This window comes from Rhea americana, unplaced genomic scaffold (assembly GCF_003343005.1).
Source record: "Rhea americana isolate MKP2758 unplaced genomic scaffold, rheAme1 scaffold_17, whole genome shotgun sequence".
Lineage (NCBI taxonomy): Eukaryota > Metazoa > Chordata > Aves > Rheiformes > Rheidae > Rhea > Rhea americana.
This window is the reverse complement of record NW_028185816.1, coordinates 8535291-8561102: the sequence shown is the minus strand read 5'-3', so window position 1 is coordinate 8561102 and position 25812 is coordinate 8535291. Positions and strand designations below refer to the sequence as shown.

The 25812-nt window shown below is 37.9% G+C and overlaps 1 protein-coding gene across 5 annotated transcripts in view; it reads right to left on the bottom strand.

Moving 5' to 3' along the window:
* Positions 1–25812, bottom strand: part of CEP350 (centrosomal protein 350) — a 67999-nt gene that overhangs the window by 30002 nt on the left and 12185 nt on the right. For 3 of the 5 annotated variants that reach the window (XM_085300968.1, XM_085300963.1, XM_085300965.1), the window contains exons 8-27: positions 25494–25607; positions 22158–22301; positions 20315–20970; positions 19589–19710; positions 17154–18217; positions 15364–15517; positions 13973–14136; positions 10952–11141; positions 10251–10471; positions 9973–10136; positions 9218–9328; positions 8837–8977; positions 6477–6613; positions 5986–6105; positions 5107–5273; positions 4385–4581; positions 3555–3739; positions 2950–3037; positions 2427–2573; positions 989–1146 (exon numbers count right to left, since the gene is read on the bottom strand). In XM_085300968.1, the coding sequence (XP_085157094.1) occupies positions 989–1146; positions 2427–2573; positions 2950–3037; positions 3555–3739; positions 4385–4581; positions 5107–5273; positions 5986–6105; positions 6477–6613; positions 8837–8977; positions 9218–9328; positions 9973–10136; positions 10251–10471; positions 10952–11141; positions 13973–14136; positions 15364–15517; positions 17154–18217; positions 19589–19710; positions 20315–20970; positions 22158–22301; positions 25494–25607 (4444 nt within the window). The remainder of the gene's footprint in view (positions 1–988; positions 1147–2426; positions 2574–2949; positions 3038–3554; positions 3740–4384; positions 4582–5106; positions 5274–5985; positions 6106–6476; positions 6614–8836; positions 8978–9217; positions 9329–9972; positions 10137–10250; positions 10472–10951; positions 11142–13972; positions 14137–15363; positions 15518–17153; positions 18218–19588; positions 19711–20314; positions 20971–22157; positions 22302–25493; positions 25608–25812) is intronic. The other 2 variants (XM_085300967.1, XM_085300966.1) reach the window with 2 other exon arrangements.

The window sequence follows — 25812 nt, the reverse complement described above, 5'->3', positions numbered from 1 at the left end:
AAAATTTAACAGGTGAAATCAACAGATTCAATCTTAGTTTTCAGATCCAGAAGCTGGATGTATACTTGATTACTTCCTTTGAACAGAAAAAGCTGTTTCAAATTTTCTTCTAATCTGTGGACCACATAGAAGAAAAGGGAAGATCTTATTAACTACCTGTCTTCTGTCACCCACCTACCACCTCTGTTCATTATCAAAATACTTACAGAAGTCATCTCTAGGCAACTACAACTGAAATTCAGCAGCTGGATACAAGGCAGAGCCCATGTGCCCAACAAGCTCTCTGACTTTCTGTGAATCAGATCTCAAAATCTGTTAAGTTTTCCCACATGACTATAGCTATTAATAATTTATGCTTCAATCCAAAACAGAAATAGGCACTGTAATTTCAGAGTTTCACTCTGTTTTCATCCTTTAAAATAAAAAGAAAAAGAGCAGACAGAAAGTACAGACACCACTATGACTGCCTGAATTCAAGTCTCTGATTTTAAGAGGTACTTTGACAAGATGTATCATAAAGCTGAACTCCGTTCAAGTCCTTACATGCACAAACGTCAGTCTTCTAAACTGAAGTGCTTTTATGGAATCTATCAAGTCCATAGAACATTAAAATCAGTATTCTAGAATAAAGTCTTGTGTGTGTATCACTTCACTTCAAAGAATGGACCACACAGCATGCCACCTAACAAGATCTGAATGTCAGTATTCATGCAAAAATGGCAGTCTTTAAAGTAATATTTTCAAAAAAAAAAATCTTTTAATGCTTCAACCAGCTCTTTTTCAGACTTGACTTTTTCAGTCAGATTTGAGTTAAAACTTATATGCCCAGTGTAGATCAAAGTATACATATGTGATACAAATAGCTTTATTTTTAGCTTTGCTTGTTAGTTTTTCTTTCTGATGGTCATTTTAGTGTAGATGCTGGCAAAATTAACTTGTTCTATTAAAATAGTAAACAACTTTTACAAAAGAAAAAAGAATTAGTTACTTTTCATCCATTCTGCTGCGCATTTTTTTAAGCTTCTGCATGATGCTACTAGTCTCACTGCTGGAGATTGAGATTGGAGAAGGACTGCGTGTTTCTGCATCTGTTGGAAGTGGGCTAGAAGCATTGCTTTGTTTGATGTCATCTTCACTGTGAAGTTCCTGCAATAAACGTTGAAAAACAAGTAAATCCAACATTAAGAGTAAAAACAGTTATTATCCTACAATCTTTTTTAAAAAATGTGTTAGTTTATCCCAGTTTTCTACAGATTACATCAAATAGTACTTCAGATAAGTCTGCCCACCTGCAGATCTCTGATGAACTAACTTCATATTCCAACTTCATTTTTATTTTACACAAAGCTTTTTAGTACACCCTTTTCCTCTCTAATTTAAGTTCTCAACTAATTGTAAAAAAACAAAAACAAAAAACAAAAAAACCAAACAGAATGCAGTTTGCCTGAGTAGAAAATCAATTCTTTATATATTACTAAACTTCTGTCACAACGTTTTATAAGGAGATAGCTATTTCCCAAAATCCTATCTTGTAAAGTAGATGTGAGAAGCTTAGTGTAACAACACTAAATCACACACATCAAAGCAGTAAGCTTTGTGGGGKTTTTTTTTGTTTTTTTTTTTTTAAGGGTTCTTTAGGGTTTAATAGTTTAACAGAGCTATACTTAAAATGAGTTAAAGCATTCTTTTCTGAACAATGCTACTTCCACTCACTTATGTGGCAAGTATATTCCAACTTTTCATGACCAAAAAAAACCCAAAGGTCATACCTTTGGAATGGAAAACAATTCATTACTATAAGTACGTAGACCTTTCAGGAAGCATAACATCTGTTAGCTGTCCATGAGGTAGTAACTCCCTATTAATAAATACCTCAGTCCCATATATTCTTTCACTAGAGCATTATTCTGAAGATAATCTGAAAAGTTTAGTCTACTCATATTAAACCATAGAAACAATGACAGAAAAAACCCACGTGGGCAAAATGTTTTGGATTGTTACCAGATTTAACAAATAAAACCCATAACCAGCTTGGAGAATCTCCTTTTGTGATTCTTTAATAGCCTTCAATCTCAAGAGAGAACGAATCAAACTTTACAAAAATCAGAACCTGAAACAGTTGATCATCCAGGAAATCGGTATGCCCAAAGTCACTAGTTAAGTCTGAGAGTTAACAAACACCACCTGCTGCCTGGTTAAATAAAACATCCATTCCAAGTCTCTTCCGAGTATATTTCCTTGAACAATGCTCTAACGAGATTAAATAGACAAAACTGCTGAAATGCAGAGGATGAGTTTGAGAAAAACCAAATTTATAGTTCAGTGATAGGTTCAGTCCAGTAGCTTTACATTCCTATAAACACTGAAGTCAAATACTACCTGCACAGCCAAAAAATGAAGATTCCTTCTTTTATACTGACACTTACCAGTTTGTTTTCTCCTGCAGACTTTAATTTTTCCTGCAGTTTCATTGTAGTCTGACGAATTCTTTCTATTTCTGCCTGTTGTTTAAGAATCAGCTGTCTCTCCTTCCGAGCAGCCTTGTTGGCCTCCTGAAGACGCTTAATTTCTGCCTTTTATGTAGAGATTAAGCAAAGTAACTGTAGTGACAAACAGCTCAAGGACACATTTTAAACCTGCCACTGTCTGTGCTGCAAGATTTGTTACTTCGTCACATAATTTCAATAATTTTAGTCTGTAACTTCAGCAGCAGAGACAGAAGATCAATTAATACATCTGAGTTTCACCAGGGACAATACTGATATAAAAGGTTCCATTAAAKCAATGTGTTAATGCTGTTGAAATATAAATAAAATATATCAGAAAGAAATACTGCTAGCTTCCTATCCAAAAAGCCCTGTACAGTTTTCTCAGTACTTTTACCACCTCTGAAATACTTAATCACTACACAGTGTTTTTAACAGGATTTTCCTAGAGGGCATTGGTTACCTTTTCCTGCTGTAATCTCAGCAGCAGACCACGCTGTCTCTTTCTTATAGGAGGCATCTTATCATCCTCTCCCTTGTCTCGCAAATGCCTGCAAATAAAATGAGAGAAGGGACTAAATAAGGGGGGAAAAAAAGCCATGCTCAAACCACGTACAACAAGTCTTTTACTCTTCAAAGTTAAAAACGTCACTTTTCCTCACTTGCAGAGGGGTATATGCCCACAATTAATCACTGGCATTCTCTGTAGTAAAATATTTYGTATTGTCCACTTCATTTAATTTAGTCAAGGACATACAAAGTAAAAAGCCAGTGCAGACAAGATAAGATCTCACACGAAGGGGCAGAAGTTCTGCATCCTCATCATTTAAGAAAGATAAAAGAATGGACACTCGGGTCACTGTCTCTCAATCCTTTGTCAAGCCCACAATGATAAACAGCTGGAAGAAAATGTCTAGTGGACAGAAGTCCTCTCCTGCAGTAAGTGACCAGTTTGGAAGAATGGGAAAACATCTTTGAATAAATCAGGCAAGAACCCTCTAATAGTATCAATGGGTACTTCAATCAAAATCCAGTCACAGCAACTGTGCACATTCACAGCTCTCTTACTTCTTCTGGTGTTCCAGCCATGCTAGTTCAGCCTTGGTCTTCTCCTTCAGAGCCTTTTCCCTGAGCCGAAGTAGTGAGGACTGATGAGCTGCTCGCATTTCTTCCTCTTTCATGTACTGTCTTACCATCTCCATGGTAAATTTAGAGAAACTATCTTGTCCCCCTGAGAACGGCATGCTTAGCTCCTGGAAGGCAAGAAAAATTCAGCATGATTTGATAATATGGAAATTCCAGAGCTTTCAGAAATGATATGCGCATATACATACATACACATATATGTATGCATACCATTTTTAAAAGCTATATATATTTTTTATACACACACACATATACATACATATGTACATATATATATGTACACACACACAGCTGGATGTGAAAGGGTAACTTGTTTTCTCCCTCTTGAGTTTTGTGCAGACCAGCCCCCTCTGCCCTGTGCTGTCTGACAGTTTAAGGATGTGTCCTCTGGGTCCACAGAGAAGAGGCAACCTCTCGCATTTCCAAGCTGTGCGTAGGCATTGTAGGAAAGCCTCATCCACCATGCTTTTATAACCTACCTCAAAAGCCATTTCTCTTCTCCAACAGAAGCTGTGAGAGAAGAGGCAGAGGGCTGGATATGCTGTTCCATAAGCAGAGCTATCTCACTCGCGCAGCACTGACATGCAGTATGATTCATACAACTCTACATTTTGAAATACCCAAAGAACCAAAGGGGAAAAAAGAATCCTAAAGCTTGCAAACACAACTAACAAAGAATGTCCCACGTCAAGCTAACCAACTTAAGCATCTCAGGTCAATATATTTACCTTAACTACAGTTACTTGCCCTACCTTGATAGATGACAGAGCTGTTTTTTCTGGTGAGACTTCCTCATCAGAATCATCAYGACTGCCCCGTTTCTTCTCCAGGTTAATTCTGCGATGACTCTCAGAGGGTAGCAAAGACCGAAAAGACTTTTCCTCGATTTCATCCTCTGTCATAGACTCATCAAATTTCAGAGAATACTCCGTTGCAATTGAAGCGGAATCTGAGGGAGAAATCAGAGAAGTGGTTTTACTTTCAGGTAGGTACCATGAAGGCTGTGTTACTCTGTTTCATCTCAGTAAGGGTGCAAAGGGGGAGAGAATGACTAACCTAACGCAGAAAAATGGGAGTTTAGAAAAGAGTGATCCTGAGTTAGAGGACATAATGAAATACCGCTATTTAGCTAACAAAGACATAATGAAATTCTGAATACAGGCACAAGTACATTTCTGGGGCTGCCAAAACACCTAGTCTTCAGCCTACATATTCAGTAAATGAACATCTGGCTACAACTAGCACAGGAAAAGAACAGCCCACAAACTCCATCACTCTGCATTGCAGAATTTCAAAGGTTCCCATCCCGYGGTGCCATTCTCTCCTACCTCTTAAGAGGCTACCGGTTCACCTGGCACTCAGCTTTCTTCACCCATATTCYCTCATTTATTTCAGAAACTAATTTTGAAGCATGACCTCCTCCCGCCCACTCTTACCACCTCCAGATTCATCACAGACGAACAATACAGCTAACCTTTTTCATCTGGCAGTGATAAAATACTATCACTTGGCAAGGAATCATCCACAGCAGTACAAGCCCGCTCTTCAATGCAGCTACTTGTCTTCTCGCGCCGGGAAAGCTTTTTCTCATTCTCCTTAGAAGATGGAACTGAAGGACTCTCTTGGCGGCTGCTGGTACTACTGTATCACCAACATACATATATATATACACACATGTATACATATAYATAYACACACATATATATTTAAATGAAGAAAGTACTTCTGACATTTCAAAATATTTAGTTTACACTACKACTGTACATATTGGTGACTAACATCTCTGTAGTAATCAATATCTAGGTTTTGTTGGGGGCTTTTTGGTTCTTTTTTGTTGTTCTTTTGCTGTTTTTTGTTCCTTAAACTGAGAATCCCCAGACAAGACACTGTACTCCAGATAGTCTCACAAGTGCTGAATAGAGGGGAATGAGCATTACCCTTGACCTGCTYGCTACACTCTTGCTAATACAGCTTGGAGAGAAAGTAGCTGTGAAATTCTTAGATTCTTAAGTTATCAAACAGAAAAACAAAATATTAAAACAAGTACAGCTAATACAAACCTGAAGATATTAACACACAATATAGAATTWTACAGTTGAATCCTATGTAGCAAGATTTTATAATTATAAACAAAGCAAGTTCTAGCAGGAATATAAGCCTTCAAGCTTTAGAACATAACAGCTTCACCTGTAGAAGGTTTAATACCAACTTCTGTCTAATACAGACTTTCCCTCTTTTTTTTTTTTTTTTTAAAAAAAAATCCTTAAGGAAATGTCTTGTTATTCCTTAGTATTTTAGAATTCTATTTCTTATTTATAGCAGAAATAAATTGTCTAATCTAATCTCTTCTTACCTCTGATCATGAATCTTTGATCTTGAGGATTCTGAGTAACTATCAAACACTGGTGAGTATGTTTGTTTTGAGTCACCTGTCTCCTCTTTACTCTGTGAAATGGCACCAGACTCAGTTTTCCTGAAAGAGGAGAGTGTTTGGGCTGAATTTGCAGTCTTAGAATGAAAATTAATAATTACAGTTTTCTTAGCTTGTATCAGTTTACTAGATGAAATAATAGCTAGGTTTCTGAAAAGACCACTTAGGGCTTAGACTAGTTAAATAATCCCACAAAATGTTTAGAGCATCTTTTTCTACCTTTTTACGTACAGTTTCACAAAACAAGTAGTATCTCACATTTGAGATATATTAAGGGCAGAAAGATGCAATCTAAATTCTTTTTAAGTGTTCACTTACTGTAACATGTTATGATTTTCTTCAAGAAAAGGAGAAGCAAAAACTAATAGATCCTAATTCCCCCTTCCCAAGATGTGAAACACATTAGACAAAACCTGTTTGTATCAGCTCGAGCTCTCAGTTGTTTCATGAACTCTGTATGATGCTGCCGCTGGTGGTCAAACAAGGTTGCCATGGGAGCAGCTGGAGCACTGACAGTATCTGAGATCTGGGTCCGGGCTAACTCTGTCATCTGAGTACAATAAACAAACATGAAATAATATGACAAACTCATCATCTAAGTATTTTTTGAAAGAGAAAACATAGCTATTCCTCTTGTAGGCAGCTTGCCGATTTATTGAACAGATGCATAAGACGAGTTTCTGAGACGGTTTATATTATATACGTGTCAATTTGGTGATAAGAGGTGCATATTGCACTGCATATACTTACTGTTATATTTTAACAGAGTGGAGTTACCCATGTGGAATTACAGATATGCAATAGACACCACTTACCACACTATTCTGATCCACTTACCTGAATTCTACTCACTAGAATGATTTCCATAGAGTAAAGTATTCCAGACCTATAACAACTAAAGTTTGTTTTTAAAAACCTGCCAGAATTTCATTATTCATTCACTCATTTTTCATTACAATGTACATCTTGCCCAAAGAGCAAGAAAATTATTTCCAGGATTAAAGAAGCAGACTGAAGTTCTAATATCATGCAAATTACAAGGACTGAAACTCACAGCATTAAATGAACRGAGTCATAAATTTCCCCTCTTTAATATATGGCACTCACTGTGTACCTGACTAGAAACAAGATACAGAACTTTAAAATTACAGCATATGATAACGCTATTTTTAGAAGCTTCAGAATTTACTGATTTTGCTCTTGTTCAAATGTCTGTATCTTCAGGAGCAGAGAACTAAGGATGGTTTCAAAGGTGAGGTAGTATAGAGTATTAGCAGCAACAATGTGTTTTCCAAGAACTTAAAACATACACATTGAGCTTTTCTTAGTACACAATTTTAGAACATATAAATCAGTTATTTTTAATTGGACTGTCTGCATATGTCATTCACTGCTTTTTCTTTCATTAACGCAACAGCCAACTCTAAGCAAACTTATATAACAGCATGCCATAACAACTCTTTTGCATAAGATAAACATCTAATTTTAAACAATGCATAAAATTAACTCCCCTCCTTTATAAATAAGAAATTACAGTGTACATCCAAAAATATACTTCACACACTGGTGACTGGCATTTCCATTGCTGCATTCCACTTAAATGGGTGTTCAAATGAGTATTGCCCCAGAAGTCACTTCTGAAAATGGATATAAAAGCTATCCTGCTAGCCCATCATTACTGACCAGGTCATTCCCAACAACCTTTCCACAGGCTTCACTTACTCTCCGACTTCAAGCATAAACCAAGACAAAAAATTAAAACTCTGCACTGAATAAAAGCTGTCTCTGTCTAGTCTGCCTCATTTCTTAATTTATTTCTACTCATTTTGACTCCATTAATGACATTTCTTKGTCTTTCTCTATCCAAGTCATCACTATCTCCTATCAACAATCACTGCACATACCTCAAATGCCTGAGCGTCTCTGTTCCATCAACCAAATCCATTCTTGTCTATTCAGGAATGATTTAAACTTCACATATTTGGCAAAGCCCACAAGTAGTAAATCAGTATTCTACAATCATCATTTATGATAAAAACAGCCTTGTAAACCACTAAAATGTGCTTGTGCACAAGCTGCAAAGAAACATCATTCTGTGTTCATATCCATGAGCCTTCTGCACAGCATCTCACAACCTGAATTCATAACCATTGAGACTGCAGAATGATGACAAAGCAAAAGCATTTTTGGTTATTATGCTCCTTACCCRTGTGTGAAGTAGCTGCTATGTGTTGGAAACAGCAAGTATACTTAAAAACTGAAAAAAAATTCTGTATACCACACTAAGAATTAAGAGATTCTGAAAGAGAATATTGCAAACTCTGSATGAAAGAGCAAGCTCTGCTGAAGAATTTTTCTTTTTTAAAATTTGTTGGTTTTAGCTATTCCCTCTCCCATTCTAAAGGAAGCAGATTTGCAGTCTTCATTTTTTTCTAGTTAAATTGCATATGAAACAGATGCACTACATCAGGGATTGATCCTGTAATATTTACAAATGAAACATGCTATGTTTACTATCGTCAATCTGTCCTTGAAGATCAAATTTCTGAATGGCTTATTAATTGGAAGAATATAAGAATAATGAACAGGGCTTTAAGGCTGACAAATGACTTCTTTCTAAGCTGCAATGCCAGAAGAGCTCTTTTGAAGTCGTATCATTTATCACACTGTGAAGGTGAAGAAGCTTCACTGAACAGAAAACAACCTAGAGGAAAAACAGTATTCCTAGTAATACTGAAATTAGAACACTATGTCCTCTCATACAGGATCTCACCTCACGGATCTGGCGAGCTGCATCTGTAGTGAGAAATGCAGCTTCTACCTGCTTGGCTGCAATCTTGCACGTGGTCTCTTGCAGTACTTCTACCGCCTCCTGCCGTGACTGAACCAGATGTTGCAGAGACTCTGCATGGACCTATGCAGAAAAAACAGCCGATCAAGTTCTTCAAAATTCTCTAGCTAGTAAATGCAGTTTTATTTCTCACAAGTCAGGAAAAAAAAAGGCCTGAAATTTGTTCCTTAAGAGTCTTTTTCAGCTATATTAAGCACCTTCACCATTTCCATATGTTCACAGCTTCAGAATGTTCATAGGCTTGGATTTACTTACAATATTTTGTCTTTTATACATTCCACATTTTTTGAAGGGAAGCATTACCTGAGCTGCCTTCTGCCTTGCCTCTTCCAGCTGTCTCTGACTTTCTAAAGCTTCTTGTTCTGCCTTCATTTTCAAAAGAGCCAAGTCCCGTTCATGGCGCTGCTGCTGCGCCTACAGATTAAGGAATTTTAATGACAGAAGTTAAACACAAAAATCCTCTCATCTGATCCACTGCATGCAGCTACCTTTGGAAGACAGGTCTGCTCCATTGGTACCTCTTCTACTAAAGTCAAGTTTTCAACCTACCTCCTGATTCTCTCCCTTTTTAAGTAGGGTCAACTATGTACATTCCTCATCCTCTTCCATCTCAGTGTGGAAAGAAAGATGATTTAGGAAATCAATTAATTCTACTTAAATTAGAACAAGCAATCTTGTCAATAGAAGGAAATTTTACCCCAAAATGTTTTTTGCATGGAGTAARAGAAAAGATCATGCCTGAATAACTACACTGCATTGCATCAGGACCCAAAACTAGACTAAGTAGTTACACTTTAGTTTTATTGAGGTACCCAGTCAAATCTGATTTCAGCTAGTGGTGACATGCATTCCCGGCCCACTATTTCTTTAATGTCAGTGTAAATAAGATAGATAACACTAGACAATAATCCTAAAAAACTGACATTATCAGAAATGCTCCCGCCTGCCCATTAAGATTCCTTTGCATCTCTAACAAAAGTACTAGTTACCTAATTTGATTAACTTTCTTGCAAAACACAAACCAGGAAGATTAAGACATGGAAATATTTTTCCATTACCTTTAGAATCTGAGCCAAAGAAACACTCTCCTGCTGGGCAAGTGATATGCCTCGTACTCGTTCCACATCTGAAAGCTGTCGCACAGACTCCTCAATGGCACTAAGGTAGTTCAATTCTGCTGACAAGCGATGCTGAAGACCAGCAGGGGAGAAGCGCATACATCCTGCAAGATAAGACTTACTAGTCAGCCTCCATAGGCTTCAATGTCCCACATCACACAAAAAAGAGCAAATACATAACTGCTCTGGGATAGCAGAGCTTTAACAAAACCACTCACCACTTGCTGAGGCTGCTCCTGCTCCAGGCCTGCTCATTCCCAGACTCAGGTCAGAGAAAGCTACGTTAGGTTTCAGCCCTGATGCTGTACTTGTGGAGAAGCCAGCAGGTGACTTGGCTCTTTCTGCTGTATTGCCTATAGAATCAAACTGTGACAATTTTTGGGAGCCTGGAGATGGGGAAGAGGTTGGTGTCTTTTGGGGTCTTCCCTTGTCTGAGAAGCTGACAAAGAAACCAAAAAAGAAAGGCGTCAATATTCTCTTAAGTCCAGGCATTCGATAAAACATTAAAGCAATAATTTAGTTCTTCTGTATATAAACACTAGAACAGATCTATGCAAAAGGCCTAACCTTCCTTGGCTTGCACAGGTCCAATCTGCATTTAAGAAACGATCTCATGAGTTGTGTTTTGTATCTATATCCCAGCTTGGGAATAAGCTTCTAGAGTGTCCTATTTTCCCCCATAGTATTAAACACAGCATACAACCCACTGTTTTGTATTTTCTCTTACTACAGCCAATACTGGACTTCCATATTTACAGTACAGGAAAAAAAAAAAAAAAGTTTTTCTGCATGTTCATCTAATTAACACTTGATGATTTCTGTTGTTTTCCTTTTGCATACACAAAGACATTGCCATTTTTTGACAATGCAATAGCACTACCAAGATCCAGTTATAGTTGCATATAGTCTTATACAGTACCTCATCAGGGAGTGTCCAGATAAATTTTCTAATGTGCTGTCAGTATCTGCGTTCAGCTCAAGATCTTTATTAGAAATTCTGTTACTAGATAAGGACTTCTTTGCCTGTTGGGATCCCCACTCCAGTTCAGATAGCATTTTCTCTTCTTCCACTGGAAAGTGGTGAGAACTTCCATTGCAAGATTCCAACCCTAAGAATTAACAACGGCAAAGTTCACGTTTGGTACTCTAAATATGAATATCTTAGCCATCGGGATTCCCCAAACAAACAATTGAGTACTTTTTCTCCATTTAATAATGCCTCCAAGTTAAAAGTATGTACACCCAGTAAGAAAAGATGTAAATCTGGTAGCCTCCTACAAAGATTAACTCAATTGTATTCACTTGTTTAGATACACTAGCATGTGTTCTTGGTTATCAGTGCAATCTACAGTCAGTTCTCTTTTGCATATAGCATCCACTGTCAATAAAACTACCAAATTAAAATCRAAAATTCTCGAAAATCTCTACCAGTTTAAATAAAGAAAATATTAGTYTGATTTTATAAATACTGAAAACCAGAATGAAGTCTACTTTTATAACAAACTAAGGAACTTTGAAAAAGTAGCAACAATGAACTTRGAATGCCTTACCATTTATTTTTCTGACTCTTTTACAGAGTTTAAAGCTAGCTTTTCCCTTATGTTTTCCATTGCTTATATAGTAAGTGCAGCAAATCCCAATTTTCTTCATGTTTTTGTAATGTACAAGCTACTGTAGGAGAAGTGTATTTAATTACATTAAATAAATTAAATATAAAAATAAATTAAATGAAAGCTGTTTGTGGTCCAGAGATGGAGCATACAAGTAAACATGTCCATTTTGCAAATGTGGCCATATCTCTGATTGCTCAGAAACCTACTGGAATTTCCTCAGTATAGAATCTGAGGATAGTTCTCACATGATATAAAAGCATGAAGTTAATTAATTAGTTAGAAGGCTGGTTCAGGAAAGGAGTATTTTTCAATACTGTTAATAACCTTTTGCATATTTGTTTTCAGATGACTTTCATTTAAGATCAGAGACAAATCATACAGACTCACTAAAAAAAAAAGAAAAAAAATAAGAAGGAACCATGGGAGGTCACCTGATTCATTTACTCAGCTCAGATAAAAGCTAACACCAAAATAAGATCAGCTGGTCAGGGCTTTGTCCAGCTAAGTTTCAAACATCTCTAAGGATGGAGATCTCAATTTTCCTGGGCCCACGTCCAATGCGTGACTACCTTCATTGCGAAAACTTTTTTTCCTACCTTCTGATTGGAATCTCTCTTGTAACTTGTGTTCATTGCCTACCATCCTATCCCTGCACATCTCCAAGGGTCTGGCTTCACCTCTGTACCGTCCCATTAGGTAGCTGAAGATGCCAACAGGGCACCCATTCACCTCAGCCTTTTCTTTAGGCTGAGCAAACCCACTCACGTAAGGCTTTACTCCTATGTCGTGTACTGTACCACTCTAAATCATCTGCACAGTCTCTGTCTCAGTTTGTCACAGAGTCATAGAATCAGAATCACAGAATCACAATGGTTGAGGTGGGAAGTGACCTTCAGAGATCATCTACTCCAACCTCACTGCTTAAGCAGAATCACCTAGCGCACGTTACTAAGGCCATGTCCAAACAGCTTTTAAGCATCTCCAAGGAGATTCCATAACCTCTCTGGGCAACCTGATCCAGTCCTCTGTCACCCTTACAGTAAAGAATTTTCTCCTTATCTTCAGACAACTTTCTGTGTTTCACTTCATGCTCCTTGTCTCTCATCCTGTTGCTGGATACCACTGACRAGAGTCAGGCCTTATCCTCTCTGCACTCTCCCTTCAGACACTTGTACACATTAATAAGACTCCCCCCAGTCTTCTCTTCTCAAGGCTAAAGAGGCCCAGCTCTGTCTTTCCTCATAAGAGAGATGCTCCAGTCCCTACATCATCTTCGTAGCCCTATGCTGGACTCTCTCCAGTAACTCCATGTCTCTCTTATGTTGGAGAGCTCAGAACTAGACACAGTACTCCAGATATGGCTTCCCCAGAGTTGAGTAAAGGAAGAGGATCACCTCCCTCGACCTGCTGGCAACACTCTTTTTAATGCACCCCAGGAAACCATCGKCTTTCTTTGGCCACAAGGACACATTGCTGGCTCACGGTCAACTTGCCYACCAGGGCTCCCAGGGCCTTCTCCAAAGAGCTGCTTTACAGGAGGTTGGTCCTCAGCCTGTACTGGTGCATGGGGTTATTCCTCCCTAGGAGTAGGACTCTGCACTGCCCTTTATTAAACTTCATGAGGTTCCTCTCCGCCCATCTCTCCAGTCTGTTGAGGTCCCTCTGAATGGCAGTACCACACTCTCAGRTATCTGTCACTTCTCCCAGTTTGGTATCGTCAGCAAAACTTGCTGAGAGCATGTTCAGTTCCTTCATCCAGGTCACTGATGAATAAGTTGAACAAGACTGGAGCCAGTACTGACCASTGGGGGTGACTCTCACTTCCTACTGGGCAGCCCAAAACCAGACACAGCTCTCAAGATGCTGGCCTCCTGAGTGCTGAGTAAAAAGGGAACAATCACTTCAAGTGGGCTGCTTCAAATGCAGCCCAAAATAAAATAAGTTGTCACCGCTACAAGGGCATACTGCTGACTCCCATTGAATTTAATGTTCACCAGGACCCACATAACATCAACACAAGTTGATCACAAACCTATTAACGTAAGTGCATTTTCATCACAAATGAAATATGCTCTGCCCTATAGTAGTCACTGAACTTGGCTGCAACACTGACCAGAGCTTGCACAATCAGAACGTAACTGCTAGAGCCATATTTGCCATTTCCTTACAAATGTGATGGGACAGACATTTTTCAAAGAGGGTTAAGAAGCAAAAGAATCCCTCCACCAGTATTAGATTACAGTTTCCAGATAAGTAGAAAGACTGCAACTATCATGATAAAAAAACTTCAAAAACGTAAATATCCTACAGTCAAGTACTACACTTACGTTCCCTTTTCCCTCTCTTTCTAGAGGAAGCAGATGAGCGAGAAGATGCTGCAGATCGGGGTCCAGATGAATGCTGGGATGCAAGCTCTACAGATCGAGGTTCATGGGGAGACTTCCTACTAGGAACTTCTTCCTGAATGCTTGAATTACTGCTGCCAGAAACACTAAAAAAGAACATGCAAATAGTGATTAACTAAAGAGGTCCAATTCCGTTGCGTTACACACAAGAAATCCACCATGACTTAGAGAGACAGATGACTAAAACTACACCAAATAACAGCCTTATTATAAATCCATCATGAAAAGCATCAATTTTGAAATTAAAAATGATGACAAGAAAGGCATTTAGAATTTTGACAAAAAATTCAACATACTGAAATGTACTTCCTATAGTATGATGTAATAGAAGCTAGATAACAAACATCCTTTCAGATGCAAAATCTAATGGTTATTTGACTACAGACATGGACTACAGAAAAATGACTCTGAAAACRATTGCTTTTTAGATAATCTATGGACACTTGATAACATCAATAAATTGATAGAAATATGAATGGTTTTCAATAAAGGATTATTTAAAAAAATGCAAAAAAAAAAGGAATAGTGCGTAATGCATTATATCTGGAATAATATCAAAGACCAATAAAGAAGCTTAATCAGAAAGGAAGCAGTTTTTTGCAGCTATTTTCAACATGCAAAACTGCTTTTTACCTTTCTTTTTCTGACGTAAAAAATACAAAATAAACACAGTACCTGTGGCTATATTCCTTCCAAGACACACAAAATGTGTATATATACACATATTTCATTAAAAAAAAAAGTGGTTTTAAAAAATCTAGGAGGCAACATAAATCCACTAACAAAGAAAGCCACTAACAAAGTAGAAACTGTGGGATTTACAGTCTTCTTAATTTAGAGAAAAGGTTTTAAAAGTCCTTACAGAAACTTACATGTTCATTACAAAGCATTACTGAAGCCCTGATAACTTTGATAGTTTGTAAAGAGTATAGAGTTGTTATTATTTAAACACTTCCAGATCTTATTCCTTTCATGATTTTACAGACTAGCCAATTGAGAATTCTAACAGCTACAAAAGTTGTAGAACTGATTTTTGCCTGATCGCAGAGTAACAACCCTTCAAAGCTACTTGCCAAAGTAATAAAGAGCCAAAAATACATAGAGCCAAGTACTCTTGATCTCTAACTTTTGTTTCAAAGCCATGACGTTTAATACATTAACTGTAAGGCTCATAAAGAAATACTTGATCACTTTCATCAGTACGATTCAGCATAACAGAAAAGATACCAAAAAACGAAACAAACTATGCATTAATTATATTCTCTCAGAAATTCTGCATGCTGATTTTTGTAAGAATTCTAATACACAGTTACCTGAGATCATGTGCAATCTTTTTGTCTGTCAAAGTGCTRCTTCCCTGTGATGAGGCAAAATCATCTTCATAAGAAACGATGCTCTCTGGAGGGCTGGCAGCAGGGAGCAAAGGCCGCAAAAGGGCAGACCCTCCACTTGACTTTTCATCAAACACTACAGTGTGGACAAAGAGAGAGAAAAGACAAAAAAAATGATACCAAATACAATTTTCACCAAAGAGATAATAAAATTGTAGAAATTAAAATGTTTCCAACCACACTTTGTTAGAAAGATTTATTTTCCAGAACAAAAACATCAGCAAAATAACAGTACAGCCGTACCATGACAGATTTAACACAAAATAACAAGCACAGCCTTCTTATTTATAAATTAATACAAACTACTTCATTGATGCACTCAAGCTAAGACATTTTTGAAAATCACAGCAATTGAAAGTAGAGCCATCTGCAGAAAAAGTAAATGCAATCATCTTTATGGAATGCAAAAAAGGAACAAAAAAACCCACCCAAGAACAAACAAGATACAAATTAACTTATTGGAAAACATTCCTCTTCAAAACAAGGAATTCAAGGGAAGAGAAACAGTACTCATAAAACAAAGAAACAATCTTGAACAAAAATTAAAATCAAATGAAGCATCCTACATCACACTTTTGCAAAACATGCCCTAAGGCATTAAAATGAGCACTTAATGCTTGAAACGTGCTCATTTAAGGAAGAGGTATTTCCTATCGATATACCAAAACCTTATCTTCTCAAAATCAAATAGTTACAGAGGTTTTAATTCATTCCGGAGTGAAGTCGCACACTTTTCAGAGACATTACTAAGTAACTCATAAAAGCAAAAATGCTGCATAAAACATGAATTTTGTCATTCTGCCCTAAATGAAACAGAAAAGACAATAGGAAGTATGTTATTACACATGATTGGGAATACATACACAGTAGGCAGATGCACATTCCCAACCCCAGGCTCTGTTCTCCTTGGTGGCTCCATTTGTTCCCACAATAACAAAGAAACRTTAAAAACAAAAGTGGCAGGACTACCTCTTCTCATCCAAGGGGTCCTTCTACTTTTAAGTATTTATTTAAAAACTTGTAAGCCTACAAACCAGGAAGATGGTCTGAAATGTGCTAYAGGGAGAAAAAGTTTAAAAGGATGGTATTTGTACAGAGCTGAGGTAAATAGAACGGGGAGACACAGAGGTAAGTGACTAATGGGCAGGAAAATTTCAGCAGATTTCTACAAATGAACTCATATGATGAAGCTAGGCAACATAAAAACAACAATTTTCAAACCCAGCCCAGGCAATTTAGTATACAACTTTGGATAAGATAAACATAAAGTTTACATTCACAACTGTCTAACTGTATGTGTCCTTAATAAAATTAATATGCATTAAATGATTTTTGCATGACTCTAGACATGTCTCAAATATGGAATTGGCCCAGAATTACTGATTTGATTTAATCATTAACACTGTCCAAGGTATGGGTTAGCTATCAATCTGGAAATATATACAGCAATCTAATACAAAAATAAACTTCCCCCCAAAAAAGGGGCTTTTCTTGTTAGACAACAAAGAAAAACAATCAATCAGGGAATCATTTATCGTTCAAAAGTTATGGGACGAAGCCTTATGTAGATTCATGCCCAAGACACTTGAAAGCACATTCCTCACCTGTGAATTATAAAGTATAAGGAGCAGTGAAACTGAAAACAGCAATTCAAAAAAGCTCTCTCTTTTTTTTTTTTTTTTTTTTTCCCATTTCTTACTTCTTCTCCTTACCTTTTCCATGAAGCTGGTAACTTTTTGCAAAGATGTTGATGACACTGTGTGGACTTCCCTTCGCTAGTTCCTCCCATGGCCCCTTGCTGTGTGCACTACTTGTCTGAGCAAAAAGTGGCAAATATTTTTCAGCTTCTTTCTGGAACTCTTTTATGGGCTCAAAAGCATTTCTCTCTCGAACACAGAAATCCTTCTCTTTTAATGTCTCCAACAGCTTCAGCGGTGATTGTTTGTGTTGGCCTCCTTCCTCCTCTGAGAGGCTTCCCTCGCTCAGGAGGGGCCCTTCACTGATGGAGTCTATGCTGGACTCATGAGGAATTACTGCTTTGTTCTGACCACAAACCTGGCTTTCACGCCCTGGGGAGTCAGTTTGTTTCTTAGATAAATGTCCAAGTATCCCTTCATGTCTATTACCAGCAGGGGACCTCACCCCAAGGCTGACTGCAGCAGTATGAGGCCTGATCATCTCAGGCAGCTTTTTAAATTCACTAAGGTTGCCTACCCCAGGAAGGTTATCATCAAAGGTTGTATGAGACACACAGGTGCCCAGCATCTTTTGAATTCTAGCTGAAAAAGCATCTTCATTTTCCTCCCTCACAGGAGGGCTCACAGCCTTTGCCCAGCACCCATCATCTTGATTTTCTTGTAGGAATTCATGTTCTGAGTTCCACATGGTGCCATAATTGATGCCAGCCCCAGCCAACTTTTTGGCTTCACTTTCGATCCTGCTAGAAAGGGAAGCAGCTGTAGCTTTCAGAGCTTCAATGCGATCCAATTTGCTCTTATATTGGTTAGCAGTAGGTTTTACTAAAAGATTCTGCTGAGCAGCAGATGAATTCAGGTATGGCTGAGACGTCAAAGTCAGCGATCCCACAGGTGCAGTGTGGCTCCTCCTGCCTGCCAACACTGCATCGCACTCCTTTGACAAAAGGCCCATCTGCTCCAGACTCCAATGTTGGGAGCAAGGGCCTCCACTGGAACCCACAAGAGCTTGTGAGTGAGAGAGCTGGACTCCTGGGCTCAATCTGTCTGGCTGCACCCATGCAGGTTCCATCAAATCACTTCTGAAATGAAAAGTCAATGTTCAAGTTGGTGATTTACGAGTACTGTTATTTTAAGTGAACATCTCATTACTGTAAGTTTATTTTCTAGAAAAAATTATTTTGGGAGGAGTGAGAAGGGCAGAGAATGAAATGCTGCTTACAATACATGGTGGGATGTAGACCACACCATATATTGTTAACAAGCTGAATATTTTTCATCATCAGCAGCAAGCTTTTTCCACAAGTTTCCTGACTTCAAAAGCAAGAAGATACCTCCTTTCTCCCCTCTACCCCATCACATGGTATTTCTTAGCTTCAGACTCCCCCCTCTAGTTATATTCAGCCCATGTCTCACTGCAGCTATTACTTAAGGTAGGCACCAAGCATAGTTAGAGGAAAGAAAAATTAGAAATACAAGCATGTTTAAAATGCTGTAAGACAACCTTTTTATTTACAGATAGCTCCAATTAGCATAAAAGGAGCTCTGTAACTGATAGCTCTTCCAGAGATGCAGTCTTGGAGCTTCCTTTGCTAATATCACTTGCAGAGTATCTGACTAATAAGCAATCTCAAAAATTTCCTGCAAAACCCTTCTCTGTTTACTATGAGGCTCTCCAAATTATGTATGTACACTTATTTTTGCCTTATGATGTTAAACTAACAATACTTAGTACGATTTGGTTTAGCAGCCTATCCTGTACATAATTCTAGACAACCTTCCTAGCCAAACTTTTCCAGAATGAAAACAGGTCTTGTTGAATTTAGATAGTCAGTTTTGATTTGACTGACTAAGGACAAAGTTGACATTGATTATATAATTAAAAATGAAGACATGCACTACAGGACAATTAAGGGTATGCAAGAAACCTCATGATTATTATTTCCTTGAATGCTATGCACCTTAACTTACAGCAAGAGGAACTCTGATGAGACACTAAACAATTAAAAATGGGGAAAGTGGCAAGATGGTAAATAGGTGGTAAATGCTAGTTTTACCTAGCAAAAGCAGAGATATTTGGTACTTACTACTGTCCTTAGACAGTAATTAGAGGCCTGAATCCAAGACAGTAGATGAGATGGAAACAATGAAGAAAATCAAGAAAACCTAACAGATATTGCCTGCTGGCAATGGCAAAGGAAATACAGTCTCCCAATACGAAATGCACATCTCTCTCATGTCAACAAAAAGATTAACAGTAATGATCATTCATTTTCTTTAGAGGCTCATTAAATATCAGTAACCAACATTTCCTACACTTCCCTGCATCAGCTTCCTCCTTATTGAGAAAAACCATTATAATTGCCATAAAGACAATTATTCTCTATAGAACATGAACTTAAGAAACCAGTGGCACTGTTTACACCATTCTCAATAGGCCCATAAATGCTCACCTTAGTAGTGGCTGTTGAGGCTCTGACAGTGACATGTCACTACTTGAAGAAGCACTAGGAGGACGCTCTTGAGCCTTGTTTTCTTTGTCAGATTCCCCAGATGGTTGATAACCAGGTCTGGGCTAGAAATGAAGATAATCAGAAGAATACATTTTCCAAAGTCTGTAGGGGTTTTAGAAGCTCATGTCTCATTATAACTGAAAARACTTAAATTTATCTACATACTATCACATCTTTCCTACAATGCAAAGACTTAAAAAACACAAGACAGATATTCAACTTTGCTCGTACAGCTGAACACATCAAAATGATATTAATCTTTCTGACTAGCAAACTTATTTAATTCATTGCTATTCAGAGTGGCCAATGACTGATAGTAACCTTTGTCAAAGCCCTTCAATTCACGATATGTCTTACATTTACAATTTCTTAAGGATCAATAACTATACTGATTGTTAGTTAGTATTAYGAACTCTGCTTCTTTTTATAAGAACTCTACTTCTATTTGTAACAGAAAGATAATTTCCATTCACCTTTCTGTCAGGCATTGCCGTGCTGAGAAGCAGTCACTAGCAGGAGGTCTGGATCAATGCCACTGTATCTTGTAAGCAAAAGCTGCTTTCACAGCTTGCTTTATGTCATTTCTCTTAATTGCACGAGGACAACTCATGACCTTTCTAAACATATGACCTACACAAACAACTGCAACACATGAATCAGCTATACCTGTGTTTCCTGTACCGTGGGCAGCTGAGCTGGCTCTTCTAAAAAAGTCCGTTCCAGCAGTAGTTTAGAATATGTTTCCTGTAAGCGTTTTGCTGCAGAAGGCTCAGAAGGTGCTACGTTCTTTGCTTTAGTAAAAGCCTCCTTCTGCTTTCTGTAGAGCTCTTGGAGTCTTTTGTTTTTCTGTTCAGTTGCCTCCTTTTGTGCTTTCTTCTCTTCATTCTGCTTCTTCTTCCTCTCCTCTTGCTGCCTAATAATGTACTGACGAACCTCATCTGTATCATAGTGCCGTTTCTTAGAGATTACCTGAGGCTCCTCACTGGCAGCTAGCTTGTCTGGTTTCCTTTTGGTTGGACTGTGGCTCCTGGCATTTTGTGTAGGCAAAACACATTTCAGATTCTGCTTCTCCAAATCTTTCTCTTGCTTTGTACTCATGGAATCCAGCTGCAAGTCATCAAGAATTCCACGTATCTCCACTGGCAGGAAGTCTTTATTTAAGGAGGTGTGATCTCCTTGGTTATCATCTGGATGAGTAGATTCCAGCTTCTTCAGATTATTCTCAGACCGTACTTTACTCCTCGACCTTTCAGAGCTTCTTGAAGAGGTTTTATGGGTAACATCCAGCCTGGAATCTGAACCTGTTCTTCCAATACGGCCTGCTAAAAGAATAAGACAGGTCAAGTACTTAAGGTAAAAATCAAATTTGCAAACTACATGCCATCACTGAAACAGCTGCAAAAATGAGGATGGAAGAGGGGTGAGCTATATAGAAGTGATGAGAAATTGTTGAAAAGATTAGAGTCATGATGGAGACAGTGATAAACATAGCCAAAAAAAAAAAAAGGGCAACTATACCTTTGTTAAAACCTAGCTGCAAATCTACTGCACAAGAAAACTTTACCAGCTTTAACTCTGCATACAACTCATCTTTAGACAAATAGCTTCAGACAGGTACTTTCAACTTTTTAACTCAATTGGCACAATATACCTTTTTCCTAATGACTGAAATACGCACAACCAAACACAATTCTGTTCTTCAGTATTCCGGGAAACTTCTTTCTTTGGAGCAAAACCCCTGCTTAGTTACCTCAAGTGTGATTCTCCAAGATGACATCATGTATGCAGATCTTACTACAGATGTGCTTCTGCTTCAAATGTGCAGTTCATAACCTCTCTTTCAGCTCAGCTCACAGCCCACTCTTGTATTAACCTCACAACTTCCTCAAGGGCATAAGAAACACAGCTGCTATCACCCCCTACTTGGCCCACCTGAGATTCTGGATAGCTTCTGAAAAGGGGTGGAGGAGGAATTATTAAAGACTTAGGAATGCAAATGGATGACAGTATACAGTATCTACAAGATACACAGTTCCTGTAATATAGGGATGCCCAACTATAGCTTACATATTATATGCAGCACATCTGCAAAATTCATGTAGGCTGTAAGCCATTTATAGCCATCCTTTTTTCCACAAGCCTCAAGAAGCAAAGTCAGAGTACAAGTGATCCATTTTTCCAGTTGCAAACTGTTTCAAATCTTCTCCTGAGCTCCTAAGCACCTGCATATCATGTGCGTGTATTGTGGGTCACATCAAGTGGGCAAGACAGACTTCTCATGACCCCAAAAAGCTTCATGCTCCACCCAGAGAGGCTATACATCACAACTATAAGCAWAAGTAATATCCCTCCATCCTTTCCTTCCCTACTCCTCCTTCCAAACTTAAAAATCAGACTTATTTTATTAAGAAATAGATTACATTCCATCTCAGGAGTCTGCTTAAATTCACAGATATGCAGTTATATAGTAAATAATAAAAAAGAAATGCAACAATAAAGTACAACCTACCAGACTTTGTAGCCCTTTCTCGTCCTGTTCTGTCACTAGACATAGCTCTTCTGTCCTGTTCTATTCGAGGGGCTGGGCCTAGTATCTTTTTTACCAGTTTTTGTCCTTCTCGCCAGGAAGATGCACTAATTACATAGTTTCCACCTGCACAGAAAATAATAAATAAAAGTCAAGCACTAGATGATTTTTTCTGTGTATGAGAAAGAAGGTAAAGCATGTATTGCAACCGTTAACCATTAGTACACCAAGGGCCACCATTTAACTCCACATAAGTGGTATAACTGCAGTTACACAGAACTGTCACACAGTAGTGATGCACATGAAGATACTCCACAGCTGAAACGTACAACTATCAATGCTTCACACCTGCACATAATACAATGTAAAAATTCAAAAAATCTTGTAGCCTACTAAAGCCCTACGAAATTTGAAAAAAAATAGAAGGCTTATATAGGCCTAAAACTTAATAAGCAAATGTTACTGGAGGGACAGGGAAATATTTATAGAATATTCAAAAGCAGCTGTTCATCCACACTTCAAACAAGAAAATAAGAAAAAGAATGATCTGAAGTGTCAAAACATTAAGAACAAAAGCAAAGGTGGTGCATTAAAAAAAAAGATTCATTTTCACATTAAGAGAATGCTAGCCAAGTTCCTAGAAAGGACTTTAAAAACTATCTTAAGGACAGGTGTCCTACAAGAAGGTAACAAATACCAGCAGTAATTGTCCTAAGCAACATTACTTCACTGTCTTCTAACTGTGATTTCTGTACCATAACTGGAAAAAGTGCTGAGATATTACCCTACTAGCCAATACCTGAATGAAGTACAGACTGCCTTGCAGATGGCAGAAACCAAATTAAAAAAGTAATTAATATCATTTTATCATCCTACATGTAATTAAATGATGAAAACTGGTACAGTGGCATTTTTACCAAACATTGATTAGATTAAATACTAAATTCAACCGATTCATTTTTCTTCCTATTACCTTCCAATACTATTAATCATTTTTTTGAAATAATCATCTTAAAATGCTTTGGAGGAGAAGTTTCACAAAAAAAAGTGAAGTATGAATTACCTAGTTTAGATCATTTAGGAGTTGTTTTTTTTTTTTTTTTTTTTGGCTGCAAAAATATCTAACTCTAATACATAAATTTCAGTTGATTTCAAACCACTCAATTCGAGTTTTTACTTTTGACAGCATTGTTTTAACAAATAAACCCACACACCATGGCATGAACACAACACAGAAGCTAGGAAAATGAAATGGGATTGTAGTCCAGGGCCCTATAGCACTCTGAAAACATGGTATGAAAGCAACTTAAGGTGGAATCCAGCACAGCAGATGGACAGTGCTTTGACACTTCTGGTCCTCCATCTCCTCAGCCCCCCCCCTCCTTTTTTTCCACCCCGAACCAGGGAAGTGTTCAGGAARAAATCTGTAACCTAGTATTTCATCCATTTACTGACAGTGCTATCTGCTTGCACTGTAAACTATCCAAAGATTTTACAAATCTCTCATTTGAAACATGCTACTACAAGCCTTTTTTTCCTGGAGAGATGCATCAGCCAAAGGGGTTCTCTTGCCTATCTCACTGTTCTCAATTACTTCTGCTCTCCTTCAAAAAGGCAGTGGAAAGACTCATCTTCCATTTCAAGTCAGCTGTCTGCACTAAAACCAGCTAAGGGAGCAGAACATGAGCTGTGTTTATTTATAGCCTTTGCTACATTGAGCAGTTTCTTACTGCTGTGACTGGAGGAGGATGGACCATCACTGACATGCCACTGAATCAGACCTGGTTCTTCTTTCTCTTCTAGGGATTTCAGGACATCTTTCTCCTCACATTTAGTTCCCTATAGAGACAGCCAGTGCCATTAAAACATGAAAGACTCTCTGTGCTCCTCTCTCATTAGTGATTGTCACAAATCTTTAAAAGACAGTTTACTACAGTTCCTTAAACATTATTAATTGATCAGCATAGGAAGAAGCAAACCCATACTTATTTGATTGACTTTCAGTACCAGTTTCAAGTATTAGCAATCATTATCACAAAATAACATTTACACACAGCTTCATTACCTATGGCATGCACAAGTGCATATTCACTTTAGCCTCAAAAACTCTTTGTAATAATTTATTTTTAAAAATCACCTTTTTTTTTGTTTACGGGCTTTCTTCAACAAAGCAGAATGTTTACTGGTTATGTGTCACCATACATAAGGAGAAATATACAGCCTTTAATGGTGCATGTCTACCTGGACATACCTAGCATGTATCTAAAGAAAGAAAATGAAAAAAACCCTCCCTAGTGTGAATGAACTCTTAACTGCTTACTTCTTTTGCAAATTAAAAACAAATATGAAACAGAAGTGAAAATCCTCCCACTTCTTTTGTTACTCACAATATAAAAGATTAATAATACAACTGTACAACTAAGAAATAGTGACAGAATCATATGGTGCAGTTAATTTCACTTTCTACTCTAAGGCATTACTCTACAGTCAGTGATCCATATGATCTTTTCTAAATACTGTAACATTATTTAACATACACAGAAATGTTTAAGACAATAGCAAAACTTAAAAAAAGAAACCTCCATTAGTAAATGAGATAAAGACTCTAAGAAGGGCCAAGCAATATACTTCTACATCTTTCACTAACTGGAAAAATACATCAAGAATTGGCCAAGCCAGAACCAAAGGTGCAGGATGGTAATAACTTTGACATAGCACGCAGAAGAGCATTAGAGCACCTATCCAGAGAAGAAATGGAAGGAGATTCTGTTCTCTGCCTCCTGACTGAGACATCATGAAAACTCACACAAGAGAGCGGCCTTCACTCAGCCCCTCCTCACAACTCCAGCAACTCAACTAGACCCACTGGCTCCATCCCTACTCCTTGCTTAACTATAAGCATTTTAATCCACTTCTCCTCTTATCATTGTTCACTGAGCTATGGGTCAGGTACTGAACAGCTTCCACAGAAGCAAAACAGAAGCAGAATCTAGAATAAAGCTGCTGTTACTTCTTGTCTCCGCTGGCCTGACAAGTACGTATGGATATCGCATGAGACCTGCATTCTTCAGCAGTTTCCATAAGCTGCACACAGCAAGTGGGAAAATGTAAAGTTAATAAAATAAAATACAACCTCACACACAGCACAGCACACAATCCACAAAGACACTATAAGAGCATTTTTGCACATCTGAGAAGAATTCAAAAACATTATTATTTTCATTTAATCTCCACTCCCCAGCTTCCCCCATTTCTTCAAAACAAATTAATCTCTGAAGCACACACAACAGCCCTCCCTGCAGGAGCAGCACTCGTCACCTTGTCTGGAATCCGGACTTGACAATCGCGTCAGTTTTTGAACTTTCCGCACTGGTCTGGTTGTTTTTTTCTCTTTGTTTCTCTCACTAGGTTTTTCTTTCGCTGTTGAATCCTCTAAAAACAAATGAGAATTGTTAAGTAATATCCCATGAGAAAGAGCAAACACAAAAGCAAGCTTGCTTCAACATTTACCTTGAAAAAGTGGAGCTCAGAAATACAAAAATCACTCACTCCCCCAGATCATTACTGAGACCAATTACCTTCGAGTTGAGCATTTTAAAATCCTCTCTGGAGCTTCAAAGCTTACAAATAAGCTCCA